General features: G+C 47.6%; 1 protein-coding gene across 7 annotated transcripts in view; it reads left to right on the top strand.

Annotated features, from left to right (window-relative positions):
• Positions 1-25,965, top strand: part of MINK1 (misshapen like kinase 1) — a 57,889-nt gene extending 31,924 nt beyond the window's left edge. Inside the window, exons 9-33 of one of the 7 annotated variants that reach the window (XM_069949150.1) lie at positions 1,812-1,890; positions 2,238-2,413; positions 3,918-3,987; positions 4,072-4,276; positions 4,398-4,505; positions 6,746-6,832; positions 10,955-11,143; positions 11,341-11,472; positions 13,513-13,761; positions 14,972-15,057; positions 15,189-15,298; positions 15,937-16,025; positions 17,463-17,486; positions 18,666-18,826; positions 18,924-19,044; positions 19,500-19,640; positions 21,090-21,201; positions 21,286-21,456; positions 21,545-21,688; positions 21,775-21,909; positions 21,989-22,089; positions 22,171-22,320; positions 22,415-22,574; positions 23,265-23,404; positions 23,491-25,965. In XM_069949150.1, coding sequence (XP_069805251.1) covers positions 1,812-1,890; positions 2,238-2,413; positions 3,918-3,987; positions 4,072-4,276; positions 4,398-4,505; positions 6,746-6,832; positions 10,955-11,143; positions 11,341-11,472; positions 13,513-13,761; positions 14,972-15,057; positions 15,189-15,298; positions 15,937-16,025; positions 17,463-17,486; positions 18,666-18,826; positions 18,924-19,044; positions 19,500-19,640; positions 21,090-21,201; positions 21,286-21,456; positions 21,545-21,688; positions 21,775-21,909; positions 21,989-22,089; positions 22,171-22,320; positions 22,415-22,574; positions 23,265-23,404; positions 23,491-23,574 — 3,224 coding nt within the window. In that variant the 3' untranslated portion in view covers positions 23,575-25,965. The remainder of the gene's footprint in view (positions 1-1,811; positions 1,891-2,237; positions 2,414-3,917; positions 3,988-4,071; positions 4,277-4,397; positions 4,506-6,745; positions 6,833-10,954; positions 11,144-11,340; positions 11,473-13,512; positions 13,762-14,971; positions 15,058-15,188; positions 15,299-15,936; positions 16,026-17,462; positions 17,487-18,665; positions 18,827-18,923; positions 19,045-19,499; positions 19,641-21,089; positions 21,202-21,285; positions 21,457-21,544; positions 21,689-21,774; positions 21,910-21,988; positions 22,090-22,170; positions 22,321-22,414; positions 22,575-23,264; positions 23,405-23,490) is intronic. The other 6 variants (XM_069949195.1, XM_069949186.1, XM_069949167.1 and 3 more) reach the window with 6 other exon arrangements.
• The last annotated feature ends 1,169 nt before the right edge of the window (positions 25,966-27,134 follow it).

The following is a 27,134-nucleotide window of genomic DNA, read 5'->3' as shown; positions in this document are numbered from 1 at the left end:
CGTCCTCTAGGGGTGGCTGGTTGGCTGTTGGTACAGTTGCTCTTTGGGGGGTGGCCGGTTGGCTGATGGTACAGTTGTTCTCTGGGGGTGGCCGTTTGGCTGTTGGTACAGTTGCTCTTTGGGGGGTGGCCGGTTGGCTGATGGTACAGTTGTTCTCTGGGGGTGGCCGTTTGGCTGTTGGTACAGTTGCTCTTTGGGGGGTGGCCGGTTGGCTGATGGTACAGTTCTCTGGGGGTGGCCGTTTGGCTGTTGGTACGGTCGCTCTTTGGGGGGTGGCCGGTTCTCTCTCGGTACAGTCGTCCTCTGTGGTTGGCTGTTGGTACGGTCGCTCTTTGGGGGGTGGCCGGTTCTCTCTCAGTACAGTCGTCCTCTGTGGTTGGCTGTTTGGCTGTTGGTACAGTCGTCCTCTGTGGTTGGCTGTTGGTACGGTCGCTCTTTGGGGGGTGGCCGATTCTCTCTCAGTACAGTCGTCCTCTGTGGTTGGCTGTTGGTACAGTCGTCCTCTAGGGGTGGCTGGTTGGCTGTTGGTACAGTCGCTCTTTGGGGGGTGGGCGGTTGGCTAATGGTACAGGTGTTCTCTGGGGGTGGCCGTTTGGCTGTTGGTAAGGTCGCTCTTTGGGGGGTGGCCGGTTCTCTCTCAGTACAGTCGTCCTCTGTGGTTGGCTGTTTGGCTGTTGGTACAGCCGTCCTCTAGGGGTGGCTGGTTGGCTGTTGGTACAGTTGCTCTTTGGGGGGTGGCCGGTTGGCTGATGGTACAGTTGTTCTCTGGGGGTGGCCGTTTGGCTGTTGGTACAGTTGCTCTTTGGGGGGTGGCCGGTTGGCTGATGGTACAGTTGTTCTCTGGGGGTGGCCGTTTGGCTGTTGGTACAGTTGCTCTTTGGGGGGTGGCCGGTTGGCTGATGGTACAGTTCTCTGGGGGTGGCCGTTTGGCTGTTGGTACGGTCGCTCTTTGGGGGGTGGCCGGTTCTCTCTCGGTACAGTCGTCCTCTGTGGTTGGCTGTTGGTACAGTCGCTCTTTGGGGGGTGGCCGGTTCTCTCTCAGTACAGTCGTCCTCTGTGGTTGGCTGTTTGGCTGTTGGTACAGTCGTCCTCTAGGGGTGGCTGGTTGGCTGTTGGTACAGTCGCTCTTTGGGGGGTGGGCGGTTGGCTGATGGTACAGGTGTTCTCTGGGGGTGGCCGTTTGGCTGTTGGTACGGTCGCTCTTTGGGGGGTGGCCGGTTCTCTCTCGGTACAGTCGTCCTCTGTGGTTGGCTGTTGGTACGGTCGCTCTTTGGGGGGTGGCCGGTTCTCTCTCAGTACAGTTGTCCTCTGTGGTTGGCTGTTTGGCTGTTGGTACAGTCGTCCTCTGTGGTTGGCTGTTGGTACGGTCGCTCTTTGGGGGGTGGCCGATTCTCTCTCAGTACAGTCGTCCTCTGTGGTTGGCTGTTGGTACAGTCGTCCTCTAGGGGTGGCTGGTTGGCTGTTGGTACAGTCGCTCTTTGGGGGGTGGGCGGTTGGCTAATGGTACAGGTGTTCTCTGGGGGTGGCCGTTTGGCTGTTGGTAAGGTCGCTCTTTGGGGGGTGGCCGGTTCTCTCTCAGTACAGTCGTCCTCTGTGGTTGTCTGTTTGGCTGGTGGTACAGTCGTCCTCTGGGGGTGGTCGGTTGGCTGGCAGTACAGTTGTCCTCTGGTGATGGTTTGTGGACAGGTCCCAGTGCTATCACCCCGTATCCGGTACAGCGCTGCTCACTGTCAGTTTAGTAGTGACCTCTCGGTCTTCTGATGGCCGTCCTGTCCGTCTTCTGACGCTCTCTCTCCTCGCTCTCTCTCCAGCGCTGTGTGACATGCATCCGATGAGAGCTTTATTCCTCATCCCCAGGAACCCTCCCCCGAAACTCAAATCCAAGAAATGGTAAGTGTGTAATGACTGCGCTAATCACAGCAAAGCCGCATAATGCCGGCCACATGGGACGTATTACAGGATCGCTCTAATTCCCTGCTAAACAAACAGCCCAAATCCTCTCCCACATCACATGACCGCGTCCCCGCTGTCTACAGACCTCCAGGCATCCCGCCAGTCAGTCACTGATATGTACACAAGGCGCTAATGGTACTTACAGCATCTATCTAGTATATACCCCTCTATGAGACCCTGTATATAGGGAAGACCACCGCTCATCACTCTGCCGCCTATTTCACTGTTCAGTAATAACACGTTTCACTTTGTTTTATACTTCTTCTTTTTTTTTCAATCTTTAGGTCCAAAAAATTCATCGACTTCATTGACACCTGTCTGATCAAGAACTACATGAACCGACCACCCACCGAGCAGCTGCTGAAGTACCCCTTTATTAGAGACCAGCCCACCGAGCGGCAGGTCAGGATCCAGCTCAAAGATCACATTGATCGCTCCCGGAAGAAGCGCGTGGAGAAGGGTACGTCAGCGAGTGCGCCCCCTGCTGTGCACAGTGAGATACACAGGATCAGAAGGTTACAGCAGGTGATAGTTCCCGCTAGCAGCTGAAGTTTTCTTACGTGCCTGAGAATAATCGAAGGGATTGTTCCCCAAAACATGTTTTCCTTTCACATCAACTGGTGCCAAAGATTTGTAATTTAAAAAAATGTCCAGTTTTCCAGTACCTATCAGCTGCTGTATGTCCTGCTGGAAGTGGTGTATTCTTTCCAGTCTGACACAGTGCTCTCTGCTGCCACCTCTGTCCATGTCGGGAACTGTCTAGACCTGTAGTAAAACAAAACACAACAATCACTGAACAGCGAAAAAAATCCAAAGGAGTACTCATTTACGAGTCTCCACTGATTGTCCCCTACAAAATTTGAATATGCAAAGAAGGGTCCGTGGAGCCTCAGTTACGAGTCTCAAAACACGGGAATATCCAGATATCCCTCACTCCAGAGAAGGAAGCCCATTGCCAAGGGGTGCCTCCTAGTGGGGAGAGCACCAAACCACCCTGATACGTAGTCCCTCAGGTCCTCACTCTGTTTCCAGCTTTGGGACCTAAATAGGGAAACACCAGGGTGGCCCCTGTGAGTCAAAGTCTAACTCTGTGGCGAGTATAACGACATAAGACAAGGGTTACCAAGGCTAGGCATCCATCCACAGACTGCAGTATTGGGATATTTGCCCTTTGTCAGTGTGGAGTAGGATTCTGACATACAGGGGCCACCCTGGTGTTTCCCTATTTAGGTCCTAAAGCTCGCAACAGAGTGAGGACCTGAGGGACTACGTATCAGGGTGGTTTGGTGCTCTCCCCACTAGGAGGCACCCCTTGGCAATGGGCTTCCTTCTCTGGAGAGAGGGATATCTGGCTATTCCCGTGTTATGAGACTCGTAACTGAGGCTCCACGGACCCCTTCTTTGCATAGACCAGTAGTAAATCCCCATAGAAAACCTCTTTCTGCAGGACATACAGCAGCTGATAGGTACTGCAACACTAAAGTAATATGCAAATCTCTGGCACTTTCTGGCAACCATTGATTTGAATTAAAAAAATATTTTGTGAAATACCTCTTTAATGCAGTACAAATATGCAAATGTACTAGTTTCTCGGCCCGCCCCCTTGACTGATCACACCTCCTGATGCATATTCCAGCCTGCCTGCTTGTGCTTATGCATAAGTGGTGGTTGGGGGGGCGACGCTTTGTGGGGCAGAGAAACGAGGGAATTTGCATTTATGTTTTGCATTAATTATCCTTAAAATGACGGCACATGAGACAGTGAGAAAATCGGCATCGGTAAGAAGACTTCAGCGGCTATCGGAAACTATCAGCAGGTTCCTCCATGTGAACCTACTGATAGTGGCCCTTTAATATTACCCCACAGCTGCTGCAGCACCTCATTGGGGTGTTTATAAAAGAGGTTCTGCTCTAGTTACATTGACCAGATTACGGTTACTATATACTCTGGTTCCCTCCATACAGATGAGACAGAATATGAATATAGCGGCAGTGAGGATGAGGAGGAGAATCACGTGGAGGAAGGGGAGCCCAGGTAAGGCCCTGCACCCCTCACAATGACACACGGCCACCCCCATGACTCCTGCTCTCCTGAGTGTCCCATGTCCCGTCCTTCCAGCTCCATCATGAACGTCCCGGGGGAGTCCACGCTGAGACGTGAGTTCCTCAGGCTGCAGCAAGAGAACAAGAGTAACTCGGAAGCCCTGAAGCAGCAGCAGATGGGACCGCAGCACCGCGACTCGGAGGCGCACATCAAGCAGCTGCTGCACGAGCGCCAGAGACGCATCGAGGAGCAGAAGGAGGAGCGCCGGCGTGTGGAGGAGGTAGGGGGTCCCCAGCGCTGTTACACCCAGCAGTCTCCGCCCTCACACAACATCCTCTTTGGCCCCGTCCTCTTTCACTTGTCTTATTTCCGTATCGGTGTCTCCGCTTCTATTATCACAGCAGCAGCGCCGGGAGCGAGAGCAAAGAAAACTTCACGAGAAGGAACAGCAGCGGAGGCGGGATGACATACGGCGGGAGGAGGAGAGAAGGATGGCCGAGAGGGAGCAGGTTAGTGTTTCAATGGCTCGGTCACCAGGTGGGCTTCATGCTATGACGCAGGGTGACCTGTAGGGTGAGACAGTTGTATGGATCAGGGTATCACTGCAGCTTGGGGTACATATAAGATGGGGTGTCACTGCAGCATGGGGTATATAAGACATGAGGTATCACTGCAGCATGGGGTACATATGAGATGGGTTTTTACTGCAGCATGGGGTACATATAAGACGGGTTATTACTGCAGCATGGGGTATATAAGATGGGGTACATAAGACATGAGGTATCACTGCAGCATGGGGTACATACTACGTAAGATATCACTGCAGCATGGGGTACATACTACGTAAGATATCACTGCAGCATGGGGTATATGTATCGCTAAGGCTGAAGCATGTATACAGTGTAGGGTACTTGCATGTACTAGATGTTCCGCTTTCAAACACCATGTACACGCATGTCTCTAATATAGCGTCAGTCTACATAAGAAGGAAGACCTCTTCATGGCTGTGGGGCACACATCTGTCATGTAAACTGGCAAGGGCCAGTGCATGTGCCTCATGTACATGGGGGAGGGCCAGTGCTCGTGCCTCATGTACTTAGGGGAGGGCCAGTGCTTGTGCCTCATGTACATAGGGGAGGGCCAGTGCTCGTGCCTCATGTACTTAGGGGAGGGCCAGTGCTTGTGCCTCATGTACATAGGGGAGGGCCAGTGCTTGTGCCTCATGTACATAGGGGAGGGCCAGTGCTCGTGCCTCATGTACTTAGGGGAGGGCCAGTGCTTGTGCCTCATGTACATAGGGGAGGGCCAGTGCTTGTGCCTCATGTACATGGGGGAGGGCTAGTGCTCGTGCCTCATGTACATGGGGGAGGGCCAGTGCTCGTGCCTCATGTACTTAGGGGAGGGCCAGTGCTTGTGCCTCATGTACATAGGGGAGGGCCAGTGCACGTGCCTCGTGTACATGGGGGAGGGCTAGTGCTCGTGCCTCATGTACATGGGGGAGGGCCAGTGCTCGTGCCTCATGTACTTAGGGGAGGGCCAGTGCTTGTGCCTCATGTACATAGGGGAGGGCCAGTGCACGTGCCTCGTGTACATGGGGGAGGGCCAGTGCATGTGCCTCGTGTATATGGGGGAGGGGCAGTGCATGGGGCTCATGTACATAGGGGAGGGCCAGTGCTCGTGCCTCATGTACTTAGGGGAGGGCCAGTGCTTGTGCCTCATGTACATAGTGGAGGGCCAGTGAACGTGCCTCGTGTACATGGGGGAGGGCCAGTGCATGTGCCTCGTGTATATGGGGGAGGGGCAGTGCATGGGGCTCATGTACATAGGGGAGGGCCAGTGCTTGTGCCTCATGTACATAGGGGAGGGCCAGTGCACATGTCTCATGTACATGGGGAGGGCCAGTGCTTGTGCCTCATGTACATGGGGGAGGGCCAGTGCTTGTGCCTCATGTACATAGAGGAGGGCCAGTGCTTGTGCCTCATGTACATGGGGGAGGGCCAGTGCTTGTGCCTCATGTACATGGGGGAGGGCCAGTGCTTGTGCCTCATGTACATAGGGGAGGGCCAGTGCTTGTGCCTCATGTACATGGGGGAGGGCCAGTGCTTGTGCCTCATGTACATGGGGGAGGGCCAGTGCTTGTGCCTCATGTACATAGAGGAGGGCCAGTGCTTGTGCCTCATGTACATGGGGGAGGGCCAGTGCTTGTGCCTCATGTACATGGGGGAGGGCCAGTGCTTGTGCCTCATGTACATAGAGGAGGGCCAGTGCTTGTGCCTCATGTACATGGGGGAGGGCCAGTGCTCGTGCCTCATGTATATGGGGGAGGGCCAGTGCTCGTGCCTCATGTACTTGGGGCTGCACATGTCTCATGTACATATGGGAGGGCCGGTGCACATGTCTCATGTACATAGGGGAGGGCCAGTTCTTGTGCCTCATGTACATAGGGGAGGGCCACAGCATATGCTTAATAGATAATGGGGAGGGCCAGTGCACATACATCATGTATGCCGGGGAGGGCCTGGTCACCTCTCTGGTCTGTGTTGCACCCTGTCACACTGTTGTGTATTGTCACTGAGTGTCATGTTTGGAGATGACAGAATCCTCGGGTCCCCTGTGTCTGTCACCACGTGGTCGCTGTGTTGGTTTTGCGGGGACGTTTGTGTGATCTGGCCGTGCTCCCTCCTTCCTGTGTTATCTCTGTATCTCTCCCAGCTGTCTCTTGGCTCTCTCTGCATCTCTCCTTCTCTAGGAATATATCAGACAGAAGTTAGAGGAAGAACAGAGACAGTTAGAAATCCTCCAGCAGCAGCTTCTGCAGGAACAGGCCCTCTTACTGGTAAATCCGCTCCTCCTCCTGTCGGCTTCTCTAGTACGGCCCCTCCTCGCCTCCTCACTAGTTATTATACCCCTGTGCTTCCCTGGTACAGACAGCTGTATACTACTTCACTACACTGTGACACCACTACCTGCAGATATACAGATTATACTACAGCGTGACACCACTACCTGCAGATATATAGCTTATACTACACTGTGACACCACTACCTGCAGATATATAGCTTATACTACACCGTGACACCACTACCTGCATATACATAGCTTATACTACACTGTGACACCACTACCTGCAGATATATAGCTTATACTACACCGTGACACCACTACCTGCATATACATAGCTTATACTACACCGTGACACCACTACCTGCATATATACAGATTATACTACAGCGTGACACCACTACCTGCAGATATATAGCTTATACTACATTGTGACACCACTACCTGCAGATATACAGGTTATACTACACTGTGACACCACTACCTGCAGATATATAGCTTATACTACACTGTGACACCACTACCTGCAGATATATAGCTTATACTACAGCGTGACACCACTACCTGCAGATATATAGCTTATACTGCACTGTGACACCACTACCTGCAGGTATATAGCTTATACTACACTGTGACACCACTACCTGCAGATATACAGATTATACTACAGCGTGACACCACTACCTGCAGATATATAGCTTATACTACAGCAGGACACCACTACCTGCATATATATAGATTATACTACAGCGTGACACCACTACCTGCAGATATATAGCTTATACTACATTGTGACACCACTATCTGCAGATATATAGCTTATACTACACCCTGACACCACTACCTGCAGATACATAGCTTATACTACACTGTGACACCACTACCTGCAGATATATAGCTTATACTACACCCTGACACCACTACCTGCAGATATACAGCTTATACTACAGCGTGACACCACTACCTGCATATATACAGATTATACTACAGCGTGACACCACTACCTGCAGATATATAGCTTATACTACACCGTGACACCACTACCTGCAGATATACAGCTTATACTACACTGTGACACCACTACCTGCAGATATATAGCTTATACTACACCGTGACACCACTACCTGCAGATATATAGCTTATACTACAGCGTGACACCACTACCTGCAGATATACAGGTTATACTACAGCGTGACACCACTACCTGCAGATATACAGGTTATACTACAGCGTGACACCACTACCTGCAGATATATAGCTTATACTACACCCTGACACCACTACCTGCAGATATATAGCTTATACTACACTGTGACACCACTTCCTGCAGATATATAGCTTATACTACACCCTGACACCACTACATGCAGATATATAGCTCATACTACACTGTGACAGCACTACCTGCAGATATACAGGTTATACTACACCGTGACACCACTACCTGCAGATATATAGCTCATACTACACTGTGACACCACTACCTGCAGATATATAGCTCATACTACACTGTGACACCACTACCTGCAGATATATAGCTTATACTACACTGTGACACTACTACCTGAAGATATATAGCTCATACTACACTGTGACACCACTACCTGCAGATATATAGCTTATACTACACTGTGACACTACTACCTGCAGATATATAGCAGATATATAGCTTATACTACACTGTGACACCACTACCTGGCAGGTATACAGCTTATACTACACCGTGACACCACTACCTGCAGATATATAGCTTATACTACACCGTGACACCACTACCTGCAGATATATAGCTTATACTACACTGTGACACCTCTACATGCCGAGATATAGCTTATACTACACTGTGACACCACTACCTGCAGATATATAGCTTATACTACAGCGTGACACCACTACCTGCAGGTATATAGCTTATACTACACTGTGACACCACTACCTGCAGATATATAGCTTATACTACACCCTGACACCACTACCTGCAGATATATAGCTTATACTACACCCTGACACCACTACATGCAGATATATAGCTTATACTACACCCTGACACCACTACCTGCAAATATACAGGTTATACTACACTGTGACACCACTACCTGCAGATATACAGGTTATACTACACCGTGACACTACTACCTGCAGATATATAGCTTATACTACACCGTGACACTACTACACCGTAACACCACTACCTGCAGATATATAGCTTATACTACACTGTGACACCACTACCTGCAGATATATAGCTTATACTACAGCGTGACACCACTACCTGCATATATACAGATTATACTACAGTGTGACACCACTACCTGCATATATATAGCTTATACTACACCGTGACACCACTACCTGCAGATATATAGCTTATACTACACCGTGACACCACTACCTGCAGATATATAGCTTATACTACACTGTGACACCACTACCTGCAGGTATATAGCTTATACTACACTGTGACACCACTACCTGCAGATATATAGCTTATACTACACCCTGACACCACTACCTGCAGATATATAGCTTATACTACACCCTGACACCACTACCTGCAGATATATAGCTTATACTACACCCTGACACCACTACCTGCAGATATATACAGATTATACTACAGCATGACACCACTACCTGCAGATATATAGCTTATACTACACTGTGACACTACTACACCGTAACACCACTACCTGCAGATATATAGCTTATACTACACCGTGACACCACTACCTGCAGATATATAGCTTATACTACAGCGTGACACCACTACCTGCAGATATATACAGATTATACTACAGCGTGACACCACTACCTGCAGATATATAGCTTATACTACACCGTGACACCACTACCTGCAGATATTTAGCTTATACTACAGCGTGACACCACTACCTGCAGATATATACAGATTATACTACAGCGTGACACCACTACCTGCAGATATACAGGTTATACTACACCCTGACACCACTACATGCAGATATATAGCTTATACTACACCCTGACACCACTACATGCAGATATATAGCTTATACTACACCCTGACACCACTACCTGCAGATATATAGCTTATACTACACTGTGACACCACTACCTGCAGATATATAGCTTATACTACACTGTGACACCACTACCTGCAGATATACAGATTATACTACACTGTGACACCACTACCTGCAGATATATAGCTTATACTACACTGTGACACCACTACCTGCAGATATATAGCTTATACTACACTGTGACACCACTACCTGCAGATATATAGCTTATACTACACCCTGACACCACTACCTGCAGATATATAGCTTATACTACACCCTGACACCACTACCTGCAGATATATAGCCTATGCTACACCGTGACACCACTACCTGCAGGTATACAGCTTATACTACACTGTGACACCACTACCTGCAGATATACAGGTTATACTACACTGTGACCTTCAGATATGTAGCTTATACTACACTATAACGCTTCTTTGTACATATAGACACCCAGTACTATACACCATAACGCCCCATCCTGCATATAGACACCCAGTACTATACACCACAACACGTCTTCCTGTACAGATACACCCTGGACATGAGGCTCCGATCCTACATGTATACATCCTATGCTACACAATAATGTGTGGAGACTGCCTGTACCACACGGTGACACCCCTACCTACTTGTAGACCCCCAGTGCTACACCATGTCTCCTCCAGTATGGAGACAGCCTGTATTATGCTATTATCCCATAACTCTGTGCTGTATACAGTCATGTAGCGGGGTCCGTTCCCCAGGCCGCACTCCTCTGGGCTCCTAGAGAAGGCAGAACCTAAGCTGACGCTGTCCTTTCCTGTGGTCTCCACACTGCCGCCCTCTCGTCTCTTCCCCTCACGCCTGTGCTGTTTATTACTGTAGGTGACGATCTCCTCCTCCTCTGTGTCCATGTCCTGTATCCGGTGTATAGACACTGAGTATTATTACACCCGGCGGCCTGACCCCCTAGCAGTGTAGAATAATACTCCACTATACCGAGTAGCGTGCAGCGTGTGTGTGTTTGCACCTTTGTGGCGTGTCCTGTGTGTGTCGCACACGCGCTCAGCCGGCTTTATCTGGGCAGGAGTACAAGCGGAAACAGCTGGAGGAGCAGCGTCAGTCCGAGCGCCTGCAGCGCCAACTCCAGCAGGAGCACGCCTATCTCAAGTCACTGCAGCAGCAACAACAGCAGCAACAACAGGAGAAGAAGCCGCTGTACCACTATAACCGGGCCGTCATGAACCCCAGCGAGAAGCCCGCCTGGGCCAGAGAGGTATGACCACCCTTACTACACTAGCTCTGAGACGCCACCCAACCTCCGTCTGCCTCTGGTAAAGCCAAATTAATTTTGACGTTGTCATCTAAAATCGCTTGCACCATCATAGATTGGTTCCAGGGGGCGCCAGAGATCTATTTTTGGTTAATACAATGGTTCTTTCATAGTGACACCTGTTGTATCCTTCTCTACAGGTGGAGGAACGGTCCAGACTGAACAAGCAGAACTCTCCGCTCTCCATTACAAAGCTCAGCTCAGTAGAGTCGTCCGGGACCCCCAACCAGACCCCTCCATCACAAAGGCCGCTAGATCTCCAGGAGCATAAGGTAAGTGTCTGTGGACGTGCAAGGAGACAGCCCCCGCACCCCAACACTATTGAATTCCTTTACAGGGGCTGTTCACAAATTAAAGAATTCTTTCAAAACAACTAGTGCCAGCGATTTGTAATTTACTTCTGGTTAAAAAAAAATCTCCAGTCTTCCAGTACATATCAGCTGCTGCATGTCCTGCAGGAAGTGGTATATTCCCTCCAGTCTGACACATTGCTCTCTGCTGCCACCTCTGTCCATGTCAGGAATTGTGAACAGCAGCAGCAAATCCCCATTGAAACCCTCTCCTGCTCTCCAGACTGGAACTGGAGTGAATACACCACTTCCTGCAGGACATGCAGCAGCTGATAAGTACTGGAAGATTGGAATTTTTTAAAATAAAAGTGAATTACTAATCTCTGGCACTTTTTGTCAGCAGTTGATTTGAAGGAAACAAGCCATTTGTAGATATAGGGCACCTGCACACTGTATGAATCTGTTCAACCCCCATCACCGTTCGCTTGGCGCCTTTTCCACCCAGTTTAGTCTCATACGTCTCATCTCTTACCCATGTAGTAGCGCAGTCCTCTTCGTATCCACGTCATCAGCTCTCCATCCATCGTCTTCTGTGTAGTGTAGGAAGAACAGGTAACAGCTAATGAACGACAGACTACCCGACGGACTAGACTATAATACAGGTGGAGCAAATGACCGGAGCTGTGCTCTGATGGATCAGTGCTGCAGTGTAAAGCATGGAGGAGTCCATCTTGAGGCATGAAGTGGATTCCATACAGCCGCTCAGTAGCTGGGGGGGGGGTCATAGGTAGGAGTTGATTGCAATGTATTTAGTGGAGGTGGCATTGTCCCTTTAAATTAGTGCACCACCCATGTAACTTATTGTATAAATAATGTTTTTATGTTACACACACATTTTTTAAGGAATTTTTTGAAACTTTTTTTTTCTTATTTTCCATTTTCTATCTAAATTAAAATAATCCTGATATCTTGCAGTTCTCATTCTCACCACTGGGGCTTAAACTAAGCTGAGACTTCCTTTTGTGTCTGTTGTAATAAGAGGAGGCTGCAGTAAAGTGATCTGTACAGCATTGCAGCGTCATGTGACACCAGTAGATAGAGGAGACAATAGCAGCTCCCTGTGGGATAACCTCTTCAAAGGTCACAGAGCGCGCTCAGTAATGTCTCACAATTATCTCAAGGGGACAGAGTCTATGCCTATTGTCGTCTATGTCCGTGAGTCTTGCTGTAAAGCATGTCACTAAATGCTGTTAAAAACAGCTTAGGCAATACGGCCACTCCCATAAGAAATTAGAAAAAAAGTCAGGAAATAGAAGCCGATTAGAATAAAAGAGAAAGTTTTAGTATCTGACTCTTAACCGACAAAAAAAAGTAGGTGAAACATTCCCTTTAAGAGGATCACATGCTTTTTCAGGGTTCTTGCCCCACATTAGTAGACAGCAGGGTTCTGGGACTGAGGGAGTAGTGTGTATTATCAGGGAAACTGGGGTGTGAAATTCTATTCCCAGGCTGCAACCTGCTGGAGGCAGCATCCCTTTAAGTCCATGTTCCACCCATAAAGAGCCTTAAAACATGACTGGGGATTATATGTCAGAATCAGTTCCAGAAGGAAGGATAGCCATCTATAAACGTCCATAGGCCATGGTGGGGGGCTGTGTACAGATGGGTAACTTTCCCTTCTGGAAAGAGAATCCCCAGTCATGTTTCAAGGCTTGTTGAATATTTATGTGAGGTGACGCTTCGTCTGGTAGGTGGCAGCTAAGAGCCGGCTTTTTCCCTTGCAGCAGAGACCTGCTTTCCATACGTTTTTTCCCATAGAGCATTGCAGGACGTCTATACCCCAGGTCCTATCTTAACCTGAATATCATGCCTCCTACCTTATTGACATCCAGAGCTGCTCCTATGAGAGACGGTATATCCTGCTGCATTGCATTGTGAGAGGTGTAGTGCAGCTGACAGTAGATAGCCGTATACAGTGCGTAGCCTGTTCATCATCTCATCCTCCATTCATCCATCCCTCAGCCGCTCCGTAACATCACACCGCAGGCCCGCGCCGCCCTGAAACCCAACCCTCGGCCCAATTCCCTCCAGGACGTGCCATCCGCACCCATGATGAGCCGTCAGCCGGCCGCCGCCATGATGCCTCCCGCCTCCCGGAACCAGCTAGCCCGTCAGAGCTCTGACCCCTCCCCGGAGGCGGCCAATATCCCCTCCGCCCGGCCAGACAGGGGCCCCTGGGTGAAAATGGAGCCAGAGACCCCTCCTCCAAAGGTAAAGGGGGTGTGAAGAAGGACGTCTGTCAGCCCGTGTGGCCCCCCTGTCTCTCTCGCTCCGTTTTAACCCTTTCTTACTGGCTGCTTTCCGCTGTCCTGTACTATCAGCTAAATCTTCTGTCTCTGAGAAAGCTGGGTGACAGCCAATATGGCCGCCATTACAACATTTACTGGGGTCCTCTGAGTTTTGCCCCCGTAAGGCTCTGACACTTCCCCTGCTTCTGTATGTCAGCATTCAGTGGTCTGGGAAAGCTGGGTGACAGCCAATATGGCCGCCATTATAACATTTACTGGGGTCCTCTGAGTTTTGTCCCCGTAAGGCTCTGACACATGCCCTGCTTCTGTATGTCAGCATTCAGTGGTCTTGGAAAGCTGGGTGACAGCCAATATGGCCTCCTACAGCTCTTAAAGGGATCCTTTTTGGATTTGCCATTCAGTAGTTTGAAAAAGTTGGATGAGAACCGAATGGCCGCCATTACTTGCAGGACCTACGAAGGGAAACTCTTACTAGTTATATTGGAGAAGGGAGGGCTGGCCGTATATGTGCCTTTCAGGAGATTGGTAAAGCCGGATGTGATCACAGTTCCCACAGACGCACATTCACAACTATGGCAATGGGCGCTGTGGCCTCCGTCTTTGTTGGCCGCTGTGACACCTTCATCAGTAAAAGTGGATACACAACTTTCCCAGACCCCTGAACGACGGAGAATGAATATCATCTGTGCCTGAGCTGTAACAGCGGCCATATTGGTGGCCACCCAGCTTTCCCCATATACAGACCGTTCTCTTACTAACCGCCACTCTGCTTTCCGGACTGTTCTCTCATGGACGTCTCCCCCACCCATAATAAACTTGTCTCTGCTGGGTTTCTTTTTTCCCACAATCCTCTCTGTTTGGCATTAGAGTGCACCAGTCAGGGTTACCTTACCTTGTCCTGAGTGATATCACAACATATACTCCAGTCACCTCCAGAGCTGCGCTCATTGTGGGAGGGGTAGTGTTTCCTGTGGACCCAATGTGGGGCAGAATTATGAGTGCAGCTCTGGGTGTGACCAGAAGTCTTCTGAGAACATTACTGATTTCCCCTAATACACGGCACTTTGTGCTGCAGTGCATTCTGGGTGTACATCTCCTTCCATGCAGTACACCTGTATACAGAGCAGCCCGGCAGCCGGGGGCCAGTGTATAAGTGCTGAGGTTTCTTCCAGGTTCCTCAGAGGACGACGTCTATAGCCACAGCGCTGAACACCAGCGGATCCGGAGGGGGGCGACCAGTCCAGGCTGTCAGAGCCAGGTAAGCCGCCCACATCTGGCTATGCCACATAATACCGCTCCATTGTCCCATCCCTTATACATCCGTCTGGACACGCTCCCCACCTACTAGCCTGACTGGATCCTCTAATGGCCGCCCCTCTTGTCTTCCAGTAATCCAGATCTGCGCCGTGCAGAGAGCGGCTGGGAAAGAGGGGATTCCCTTCTACAGTCTCCTCACCCCAACCTGCCCCAGGCCGGATCCCTGGAGAGGAACCGTATAGGTAATAACCAAGACACATTCTTCCACAATGTCCCCCAAGAGGATACATGGGGATCCCCATTCCTACTGCTGTGTCCCTAGCCAGACGTCCCCTATCCTGGTACTAGTAGTCAGCTACTGGAATGATGCTCTTTTAGGCAGTTAGGGATTTTGGAGGAGTTCACTTAAAAATTTCAAGCCTTCCAGTACTTATCAGCTGCTGTATGTCCTAAAGGAAGTGGAAGGAGAGGTTTTCTACGAGGATTCGCTGCTGCTCTGGACAGTTCCTGACATGGACAGAGGTGGCAGCAGAGAGCACTGTGTCAGACTGTAGAGAATACACCTCTTCCTGCAGGACATACAGCAGATGATAAGTACTAGCAGACTGGAGATTTTTTAATAGAAGGAAATCTCTGGCACTTTCTGGCACCAGTCGATTTGAAAGTAAAAAAATGTTGGTGAACAATCCCTTTAATGTAAAGTAGAGAAATCCTGGAGGACAAATGATAGTGACCCCGCAGACCCCACCAGGGAACAAGCAGGATCTCTTCTCTACTATATATATATATATATATATATATATATATATATATATATATATATATATATATATATATATATATATATATATATATATATAATCTCTGGTATCTCTGACAGCCCCCCATAAACTGGAGGAATCTTCAATCAGCCCCCCTGGCAGCAAAACCCCAGGAGAGGAGCATCGATCCCGGCCGGGCCGTCCTGCTGTGAGTATAACCCCCATCTTCCTTCCTCCTTTTTTTTTTTTTTTATTATTTTTTTATTATGTAACAAACATTACAAACCAAATACATAATCCCCACCACAACCCAATTACTACTATATTACCCTCCCCACCCACCCCATTAAAACTCAAAAACAGCACTCTTCACTTTTCCCATACAGAGTTAGAATATATTGAGACGTACTAACACACCACCACTTTTCCTCGTCTTTAACATATTGCTCACTCAATCTTTTCTCCTCCACCCTAACTATTCTTACCAATATCTTACTCCACACCCCCCCGGGGTCCCGGCATGTCCGCCCGCTCGCTGCGCTGGGGGCAGGAGAGGCCCGCCAGGCGGAGCCAACATCGCCCCACCCACCACCTTAAACTTTACAAATATATAATAAATGCTATTAACACTCAAAAAGAAAGAAAAAAAAAAAAAAAAAAGTTAACCACACTTCAGCCACCATCATTAAGCTCCACCCCTTGCCAGCCCAGCCCCGTTCGAGGGCCACACTAGCCTGGGACGGAGCATTTCTCAGTCATTCCTGTTATTCACGGACCCGAGTGACCAGATCCAATGAACGACAATCCTGTCCAAACCAAAGGCTCCTACCACCCATATATTCTGGACTATAGTCCCCTCCAGATAGACAGGTAAACCACATTCCCATCCATACTTAAATTCTTTAAAAAGAAAAGAAAAAAATAAACTATTCAACTTCATGGCCTCAAATCTGGAGCATCAACTCTCTCACGGCCTGGCTTCATGGCTCAACCGATTTCCAGAATTCTATTGGCAGGTAGGATCGACTGCAACGCCCCCCCCCCCCCCCCCCCCAACCCAGCAGGAGCGCGGACACACCACGACCCCGCACACATCACCAATCACCCCTCAGTAAATCTATGCACCCGGCGCCCCGCAAGTACCTCACAGGTTACACTACGTTCGTTAATTACTACTCAATATAATAGTCTTAACTTGTATATTTTACATCTAAAAAAACTTCTCCCTTCACCTGAATGGGAAATTAGCCTTCACCTAAAATTATCTCCCAATACTCGTGTAACTTACTACAGCTCCAAAGCATATGAATAAAACACCCCTCCTCCAACTCACATCTCGGACATAGATTATTCTCTCTTCTCTTCTCTTAATTTTCCTCATAAAGCATGGGGTATAGTAAATTCTTTGTACTATGTTAAATTGTATCATCTGGTGGTTTCCTGATATAGATACACTCTTTATATTACCGTACACCTTTCCTTCCTCCTTTATAGTACAATATGGCGGTGACTGCATGTCTCTGTATGATATTACAGTGTGCTATCTAGCGGTGGGGGTATATGGTGGCATACAGTTACTCTTGTGCTGTAAGAGGACGGTGACATTGTCCTGCAATAATCTCTTTCTTTTCTCTACTGCTGTCAGAGTTATAAAAGAGCGATTGGAGAGGTTAGTGTCCATTCTGATGTTGTGCTTCAGGTTGTCCATTACCCGGTCTGTCTATATGGATATTGTGGTCTAGTGTGTGACTGTCCATTACTCTGTGTATGTGAATTTCATGGCGTAGTGTGTGTCTGTACATTACTCGGTCTACTGTATGTGTCACGGTGTAGTGTGTGGTTATACATTATCCACTCTCTGTATATGTCACAGTGTAGTGTGTGGCTGTACATTACCTGGTGTTTGTGTCACGGTGGGGTGTGTGGCTATATTTTACCCTGTCTTTCTGTATATATCACAGTGTAGTGTGTGGCTGTACATTACCAGGTCTTTGTATGTGTCACGGTGTAGTGTGTGGCTGTACATTACCTGGTCTTTCTGTATATATCACAGTGTAGTGTGTGGCTGTTCATTACCTGGTCTTTCTGTATATATCACAGTGTAGTGTGTGGCTGTACATTACCCGGTCTTTCTGTATATATCACAGTGTAGTGTGTGGCTGTACATTACCTGGTCTTTGTATGTGTCACGGTGTAGTGTGTGGCTGTACATTACCTGGTCTTTCTGTATATATCACAGTGTAGTGTGTGGCTGTACATTACCTGGTCTTTGTATGTGTCACGGTGTAGTGTGTGGCTGTACATTACCTGGTCTTTCTGTATATATCACAGTGTAGTGTGTGGCTGTTCACTACCTGGTCTTTCTGTATATATCACTGTGTAGTGTGTGGCTGTACATTACCCGGTCTTTCTGTATATATCACGGTGTAGTGTGTGGCTGTTCATTACCAGGTCTTTTTGTATATATCACAGTGTAGTGTGTGGCTGTTCATTACCTGGTCTTTCTGTATATATCACGGTGTAGTGTGTGGCTGTACATTACCTGGTCTTTGCTATATGTTGCAGTGTAGTGTTAAATTTCCGGGTCTTTGTGTGTATTTCATTTTGTAGTGCATGGCTGTACATTATACAGTCTTTGTGCGTTTGTACATTGCCCAGTCTTTGTGTATGTATATAACAGTGCAGCCTACTCTTTCCTTCCTTCTCCTTATATACTGTTTGTGTATAATATATATATATATATATATATATATATATATATATATATATATATATATATATATATATATACACACACGTGTATATTCATGTCCTCGGATATTCTTCTTCATTGTGTCTCCAATGACAGGACCATTTATTGGTGAAAGATCGTCCAGAAGACGTCCCAAAACCCCCTAAGAAGGCTTTAGACTACTCCTCCTCCAGTGACGAGATGGACAGCAGCGACGAGGATGATGAGGATGGCGACCAAGAACGACAGGAACAAAGCCGAGAGAATTCATCAGCCAGGTATTTAGCGCCTACCAATATCATATCCGTGAACCACCCTCCACCCTCGATACGCCCGCCGGAAGAAATCTACATTTTTGTTCTTTCTTTCCTTTAGCCGGAATGGTCGCGATGCGGACACAGACAGTGTGAGCACCATGGTGGTCCATGATGTAGAGGAGCTGGTGGGGAGCACATCTGACAGCTCCTATGGAGACGGCACCATGATCGTGCAGAGGGTAAGAGGGGTCTAATAAAGGAACATCACCCAGAGCTCAGACTGTGGTCCCGTCCTCATGTCTTCTAGATTTCCTTCTTCTTTAGGAGTTCAGGTACATTAATCTAGAGGAGTCTTGTCTTATCTCAGTATTGGTTGAGTTGCATTGGAGTGGACTTCGTTGTGTCTTTCCTTCCCTTACTTGGAGAATGACCCAGAAGAATCTGTGTGAGAAATCTCTCCGCGTCCAGAAGACATGGCCGCCTCAGAGGACCTAAGGATGTGACATAAAAGCATTAGGAAATAGGGTGATCACACACTGTACATGTAAAGGAAAGAAAATTGCCTCCACACCTGTCGTCTTATCCTCCCATTCATCCTCTCATACACTTTACGATCAGGTCATATAATAGCGTTATAGTGTAGAGCCTGTAGCTGTGAGAGGAACAAGATCCATCATTCCTTTCTTCCTACCAGACGCCGGAAGAGGAACGTAATCTCCTACACGCCGATAGTAACGGATACACAAACCTGCCAGATGTGGTGCAGCCAAGCCATTCACCGACTGAGCCCAAGGGGCCGGGCTCCTCACCCAGCAAGGAGGGTGGTGGAACCGATGTGAGTAGTAGATGTCATGGGAGAGGGTGACACAAGGAGCTCTCTGAGAAGATGGAGGAGGTGGAACTTGTTGGACTAATAGGAGAAAGGGAGGACATGTAGGGAGAACTTGTTGGCTGAGTATAGAGATGATGTTTGGTGCTGTAGATTATGGATTAAGGCATGAAGATGTCCTCCCTTCCCCATGGTAAATAAAGTGTTACTGCCAAGTCCTGTTCTCAATACCTAACCTATACATTCAGTACCCACTCAACAAGCTCCTCCTATAATTGTCCTCCCTTCCCCCATATTAAAGCAACATTTGGAGATGGGACTTGTTGAATGAGTATCGAGTAGGGAAGAGTGTTGTAAAAGGAACGTGTTGGTTTCTGTTCGGTAGTGGTACTTGTTGGTTAAGCCCTGAAAGGATAACAAATTTGGTGGTGAAACTTTTTGGTTGAGAAGTGATGGAATGTTATTGCTTGGAGATAGGAGGAGACGCTTGTAGCAGAGAAACTTGGCGAACGATTGAGAAGGAAATATGGTCTGAGTTTGGACATGTTGGTTGAGTAAGGAGAAGAGAAGACATCTGGATATGGGACCTGTTCATTGACTACTGAGAAGAGAATTGTTTCGGCTCGATCCAGAAGGGAAGACATCTGGAGATGGGACTTGCTTGACGGGAAGAGGCACTTGTAGAAGAGACTGAGTATTGGTTGAGTGTTGGGAAGGGAAGAGGTCTAATAAAGCAACTGTAGGTTTACTATTGAGTAGTTATTCAGAGATGGTAATTGCTTGTTGATGAGAATAGAGACTTGGTGGTTGAGTATGGAGAAGGGAGGATGTCTGGAGATGGGATTTTTTTTTTTAACATGGAACTTGTTGGGCTATGTAACCCATGTAGGGCGCGGAATGGACTTGGTTCTTGAGACCATCGATGAGAATCTGTATTTATGGAACTGTTTACCTGTTCTCTTGTACGCCCTATTGTAGGGCCAGATATACAATGTCATTCCGAATGTATGTTATAGCGCCTATTTTGTATTAGACAATAAAAATGTTTTTGAAAAAAAAAACATGGAACTTGTTGGAGTTTGGAGATAGAAAGACGTTTGGAGATTGGATTTCTTGGTTGCATATAGAGAAGGGAAGGTGTTTAGAATTGGGACTGGTTGGTTTAGTACGGGGAATGGAGAACCTTTGGAGATGAGACATGTTCATTGAGTATTGAAATTAGTTTCAGGCTGGAAGTTGTTGATTTAGCTTGGTCCATGGAGAACATTTGGAGATGGAGCTTGTAGTTTGGAAATGGAGAAAGGAAGATGTTTAGGGATGAAAGTTGTTGGTTTCGACAGGAGGGTCTCAAGAAGTGGATATAATATATTTGGTGACATCCTACAGTAGATACTCTGCATATGATGGAGGCCTCCAATCAGTATTATAACACTCAGTGTCTTCTCTCTCTTTCAGTATCAGTCCCGCGGGTTAGTAAAAGCTCCTCCTAAAACCTCATTCACCATGTTTGTGGACCTGGGGTTATATCAGTCGACCGGAGGCACAGGCGACACCATCCCAGTGGCAGGTAGTGTACACAACCCTTCTTTTTACATTAGGTTATTTCCTGGCTTTAAGAAACCTAATGTAAAATCCCCCCTCCCCCACACAGCCTCCTTCGTGAGTGGAGATGCGGCCCGACTGGAGCAGCTAAAATACGAGGCTCGTAAAGGATCAGTAGTGAACGTAAACCCGACAAACACCCGGCCGCACAGTGACACTCCAGAGATCAGGAAGTACAAGAAGAGGTTCAACTCCGAGATTCTATGCGCCGCACTTTGGGGTGAGTGGGGGCAGCGAAAGCTTTGGGATTGTTCTTGGTTTTCACCTCCATAGATGATGATCTCTGTACTTCTGGTGTTCTGTTCTAGGGGTGAACCTGTTGGTCGGCACCGAGAATGGGCTGATGCTTCTGGACCGCAGTGGTCAAGGGAAAGTCTACAGTCTGATCACCCGGCGGAGATTCCAGCAGATGGACGTCCTAGAAGGACTTAACCTCCTCATCACCATCAGTGGTGAGTGGACGTTCCTTACATTCCTCCACCGCTTCCAGACCCCAGTTTTCTTCCTAACCCTTGGATTTGCCTTCCATGTCTTCAAGGTAAGAGAAACAAGCTGCGCGTCTATTATCTCTCTTGGCTGAGGAACAAGATCCTCCACAATGACCCTGAGGTGGAGAAGAAGCAGGGCTGGAGCACAGTGGGAGACATGGAGGGTTGCGTCCATTATAAAGTTGGTAAGAAAGCGTCATCTATTACCCCGTCCCCCCCCTCATAATCTTTAGTCTGTCTCACCCCATCTTCTCTATGCTTTAGTCAAGTACGAGCGTATCAAGTTTCTGGTGATCGCATTGAAGAACTCTGTAGAGGTCTATGCTTGGGCCCCCAAACCCTACCACAAGTTCATGGCTTTCAAGGTAAGTGACCAGGACGTAGATTTTGGTGTCGTCCTGGGGTTCTATACCGATTGTATTGCTGATAGACCTGTTCCCTTTCAGTCCTTCACAGATCTCCCCCACCGACCACAGCTGGTGGACCTGACAGTAGAAGAGGGACAGAGGTTAAAGGTCATCTACGGTTCTTCATCTGGTTTCCATGCAGTTGACGTGGACTCGGGGAACAACTACGACATCTACATTCCCGTCCATGTGAGTTGCCCTACGCATAGTCAGTCACATGACCCGAAATGGACTAGATTTCCTTAATCTTATTTATTTTATTTTATTTTTTGCCGTATTCCAGATTCAAAGCCAGATTAACCCCCACGCCATCATCTTCCTGCCAAACACAGACGGGATGGAGATGCTGCTCTGCTACGAGGACGAGGGGGTCTACGTGAACACGTACGGGAGGATCATCAAAGACGTGGTGCTGCAGTGGGGAGAGATGCCCACCTCTGTGGGTGAGTCAGGGGAACAGCCTGAGATACACCCAGACCCAGGAGGACTGTATCTAATGGAGACCACTTAGATACATGCTTTTATACAGCTAGGAAAGACCTGGTGGTATCAAAGGGAGATAAGTTAAATACAGACTTAGTCACATATGCACCTGCATCTTAGTTTATCCAAGAATGAGCAGTTAGAAACCTACATGAGTAGGTATCTGACTGCTAACTCTTGGATACATTGAGACTCATGACTCATGTCTGCCTGTATCCTAAGAGAGAGCGCTTTGCAGCTTGGCTACATTGGGATTTATTTTAAAGAATCCAGTTTAGATACCTGCCTGCAGCCATTGATATTTTACGAAGGGTAAGTAGAGACGTACCTGGGCCTAGATGTATCCAAGAGAGACCAAGTAGATAGCAACCAGTATCAGAGAATATCTGCCTACCTGCATCTTTACATGTCTAAGAGAGACCCTGTAGATACCTACCCGGCCCCTGGTATCTACTTTCATCTGGATATATCTAAGAGTGGCCAAGTAGATACCAACCTGGACCTAGATGTATCTAAAGAGAGTCCTCTATCTAGACGTATCTAAGAGAGCTAAGTTAGATGACTACCTGAGTGGTCACGTATGTACAACAGACCAGGTAGGTACCAACCTGCACCTTGATGTATCTAATCTTCTTTTGCTCCTCCTCCAGCGTACATCTGCTCCAACCAGATCATGGGATGGGGAGAGAAAGCCATTGAGATCCGTTCGGTGGAGACCGGCCACCTGGATGGGGTCTTCATGCACAAGAGGGCTCAGCGACTAAAGTTCCTGTGTGAGCGTAACGACAAGGTACGGCAGCCGTCCCATCTGTATACCGTTACAGTTACTCGCCTGCGGAGCCCTGTGGTGACGCCTCTCCTCCTCCTCTCTTACAGGTGTTCTTCGCCTCGGTGCGCTCCGGCGGGAGCAGTCAGGTCTATTTCATGACTCTGAACCGCAGCTGTATAATGAACTGGTGAAGGACATGACAAGGGGATAAAGAGTCAACCCCCCTCCCCCACACACTGGATACTCCTCCCCCACCATCTAAGACCCCTCCCCAGCGCTTAATATTCCACCTTGTTTGCTTTTATCTGCATTTTAATTTATTGGGAGGCTCCACCCCTGGAGGCTGAGTGACAGTATATACCGTATATATATACATATATTCAGAGAGACATGGATTAGGGGCTTGGCTGCCCCCTCCTGACATGGGGACGGGTGTCATATGGGTCCAGGACCCTAGTTGTTTGTTTTTTTTTAAATGTGTGTTTACTGATGGCACAAGGACAATGCGGAGCTCAGTGGCGCCTTCCGAGGGCGCTGAACGTTAGGAGAGTGATATTACCCCCCGATCCCCCTTATAATAGTCTGTCCGTATCCTGACTGATCGTGCGGGGTGTTTCGGCCTCGTAGCCTCATGTCTATTTTGTGATTGAGTCTTGTTTTCTAAGAGAATGATCCATTTATATATAAGAAGCACTTTACCAGATCTAAACCAGTAATCCAAAGTCCTCCCAACCTTGCTGCTTTACCGAGCTGTCACCGATTATGCTGTAGTCACCTCCAGAGCTGCATTCCCAAAGCTGAAGGTCCTAGCATCTGTACAGAGTATCCACCGCTGCGCTGCGTTGCTGGAGATGTAGCCTTTATTTTGGTCAAGAAGTGTTATGTGTAAAAAAAAACAAAAAAAAAAAAAAAACTACATTTCCCACGATGCAATGCAGCAGTGCAGAACCTTAGCCTCAAATTTCTACCGCTGTTATTGTATCCCGTTGTCTTTGCTCCAGTTCTGGAAATGTTACATCTCCCACAATGCAGTGCAACACATTACAAGATGGGAGGTGTGAACAGACGTCCCGCCGCTGCAGTGCATTGCTGGAGGTGTGGAGATCTGCAGTGCTCACCACATCACAGGAGGGAAGCGTTATGTGAGTGTCAGCTCTGGAGGTGAGCGCAGTATGACAGGACACTCTGTGCTGCCGTTCTTCCACTGCCCATGTGATGTCCAGCGCTGGCACCACTTCCCATGACACTAATTTTCCCGTTTTTTTTTGGTGGAGTATATAACCTATTCACCAAACCGATGTGCATCGGGCTCAGTGACTTATGGGGTTATGGACGTCACTAACATGGCCGGGGAAAGTAAGAATATATCTGCAATTCCCCACTGATCCTGGAGATGGCGCTGGAGAAGCAACCTGCACCTCACTGCCAGGGTCAAGTGAGATGTTCTCTGGGACCTAAATAAAGTTTGTTGAAAAGAGCACTGAGCCAGTTTACCTTCTACTCTCTGTTCTACTCTGCATAATACTCTACCTCACAGTGCTCTACTGACCACCGCTCGTCTCTGGACTGGACTCGTGACACCAATCTACTCTCTTTGCTCTAGTACTGCTCCCTCTAAACTGCCAAAATCTATTCTTCATTCTACTCTCCATTCTGTGCACTCTAATCTCTCTATCCTTTCATGCGCTCTAATCTACTCTCCATTCTGCTGTGTTCTTATCTACTTCCTATTCTACTTTAGGACCCTAATACATGTGACAATTAGCAGTAGTATGTGTTGTGCTGGTCTAATAAGGACCCTTACCCTCCATACTTAAACGGGCTGTCCGGGATAAAATTACATATAACTATGCTGCAGGGGACATGTCAGTGTGCTATACTTACCTGTCCCGTTCCGCTGCCAGGTTCTGAGCCACCCACTTTGCCACTGTCAACAATTTTAAAACATCTGGTGACGTCTTGTGTTCCGTCTGGAATCTGAAGCTCAGCATAGCCATATAGAGCCTATGCTGAGCCTCCATTTCTGGTGGGACCGTCACCGGATGTTTTGAAATGGCAGAGATTGGGCGGCCTGGATCCCGACACCAGTGGTGGAGCTGGACAGGTAAGTATATATCACTTACATCTCCTCGGCAGCATAATTATATGTTATTTTGAGCACCGATCACTGAGATCATTGCTCGTTTATGGACAGCTATGGGCCATCTTAAAGGGTAGTAGTCTACTTATTACTCTAATCTACTCTGTTACGTTATTCATAATTCTATTTTACATTCTATCCTACTCTCTATGTACTCTACTCTGCACTTTAATCTCTCCACCTTCCATGTTAACCTACTCTTCTTTCTAATCTGCTCCACTCCAATCTACTATATCACTGCTCTCCTCTAATCCACTATATCACTATTCTTTTCTACTCCACTCTAATCTACTATATCACTCCTCTACTTCACTCTAATCTACTATATCACTCCTCTACTTCACTCTAATCTACTATATCACTCCTCTACTTCACTCTAATCTACTATATCACTCCTCTACTCCACTCTAATCTACTATATCACTCCTCTACTTCACTCTAATCTACTATATCACTCCTCTACTCCACTCTAATCTACTATATCACTCCTCTACTTCACTCTAATCTACTAGATCACTCCTCTACTTTACAGTAATCTACTATATCACTCCTCTACTTCACTGTAATCTACTATATCACTCTACACTCCTCTCTTCTAATCCACTCTATCCCCCACCCCCCTTATCTATCATCTTACTTGACTCCGTGAGTTCTTCTGTATATTCTACTCTTTTCAACAAACCTTATTTCTAAAACATTAGAGAACAACATGATTTCCTGTATGGTGACCCTTCAAAGTGTGGGCTGCTGCTCCAGTCGGAATTCGAGGTACCTCATAGTGAGGAGGTTTATAGTATGGCTGAGGCAATACCAAAAAGACAAATATATTAAAAGAAACCCAGAGAATTCTATCTATAAATATTTATGATCCCAGATCCTTCCACCCCGCCCTCTAAACACCCTGCCCCCGACGTGTGTGAACTTGGGTCACTCCAGAAATCCTCCCCACATTGTGAATGAGACAATCCAGGGTGAGGAACTGAATTTGCTATTTTTGTAAACTCGAGAGAAGAATTATAAGGAGGCGGAAAAAAAATATTTTATGTAGCAAATTGTATAAAGGTTGAATTTGAAAAAAAAAAAAAAAAAGCGGAAATTGGTTATATGTTATTGATCTTAAATAAAGTTATCTCTGCTAGTAGCACTGCCTATAGAGGTCTCGTATTTACCGGCCCCGGTGTGAATACTTACGCATCGAGTTAAATTGTGAATTGTAGACTAGTGTCATATCTGCGATTGCAGGGAGTGTGAGTACTTTTATATTGTTTATAAAATTCCTTAATGGGCCGTTCAATCCTAGTGTTAGTTGGATTCCATCACAGGCACAACCCTATTCGAGTGATCACCCAAATCATATTGAACACCCTGGGCGGCATGAGCAGGCTAGTACCTGAATAGTAAGCGGAATCCAGGCTGGAATTATGGGTTCAGTTCTAGTGTTTACCGGTGGAGAGATACAGGTCACGTCCATCCTAAAAATAATGAATCCTGTTGGCGTCATAAGAGCGAGGCCAAGCAGCAAATATTGGGAATAATTAAGCTGCAGAGGGCAGAACGGCTCTTGGCACCAAGATATATGCCATTTTACTCCAATATCAACAACCATAGGAT

The sequence above is a fragment of the Dendropsophus ebraccatus genome, chromosome 1, assembly GCF_027789765.1.
Source record: "Dendropsophus ebraccatus isolate aDenEbr1 chromosome 1, aDenEbr1.pat, whole genome shotgun sequence".
NCBI classification, from domain to species: domain Eukaryota; kingdom Metazoa; phylum Chordata; class Amphibia; order Anura; family Hylidae; genus Dendropsophus; species Dendropsophus ebraccatus.
This window is presented reverse-complemented; position numbering and strand designations above follow the sequence as displayed.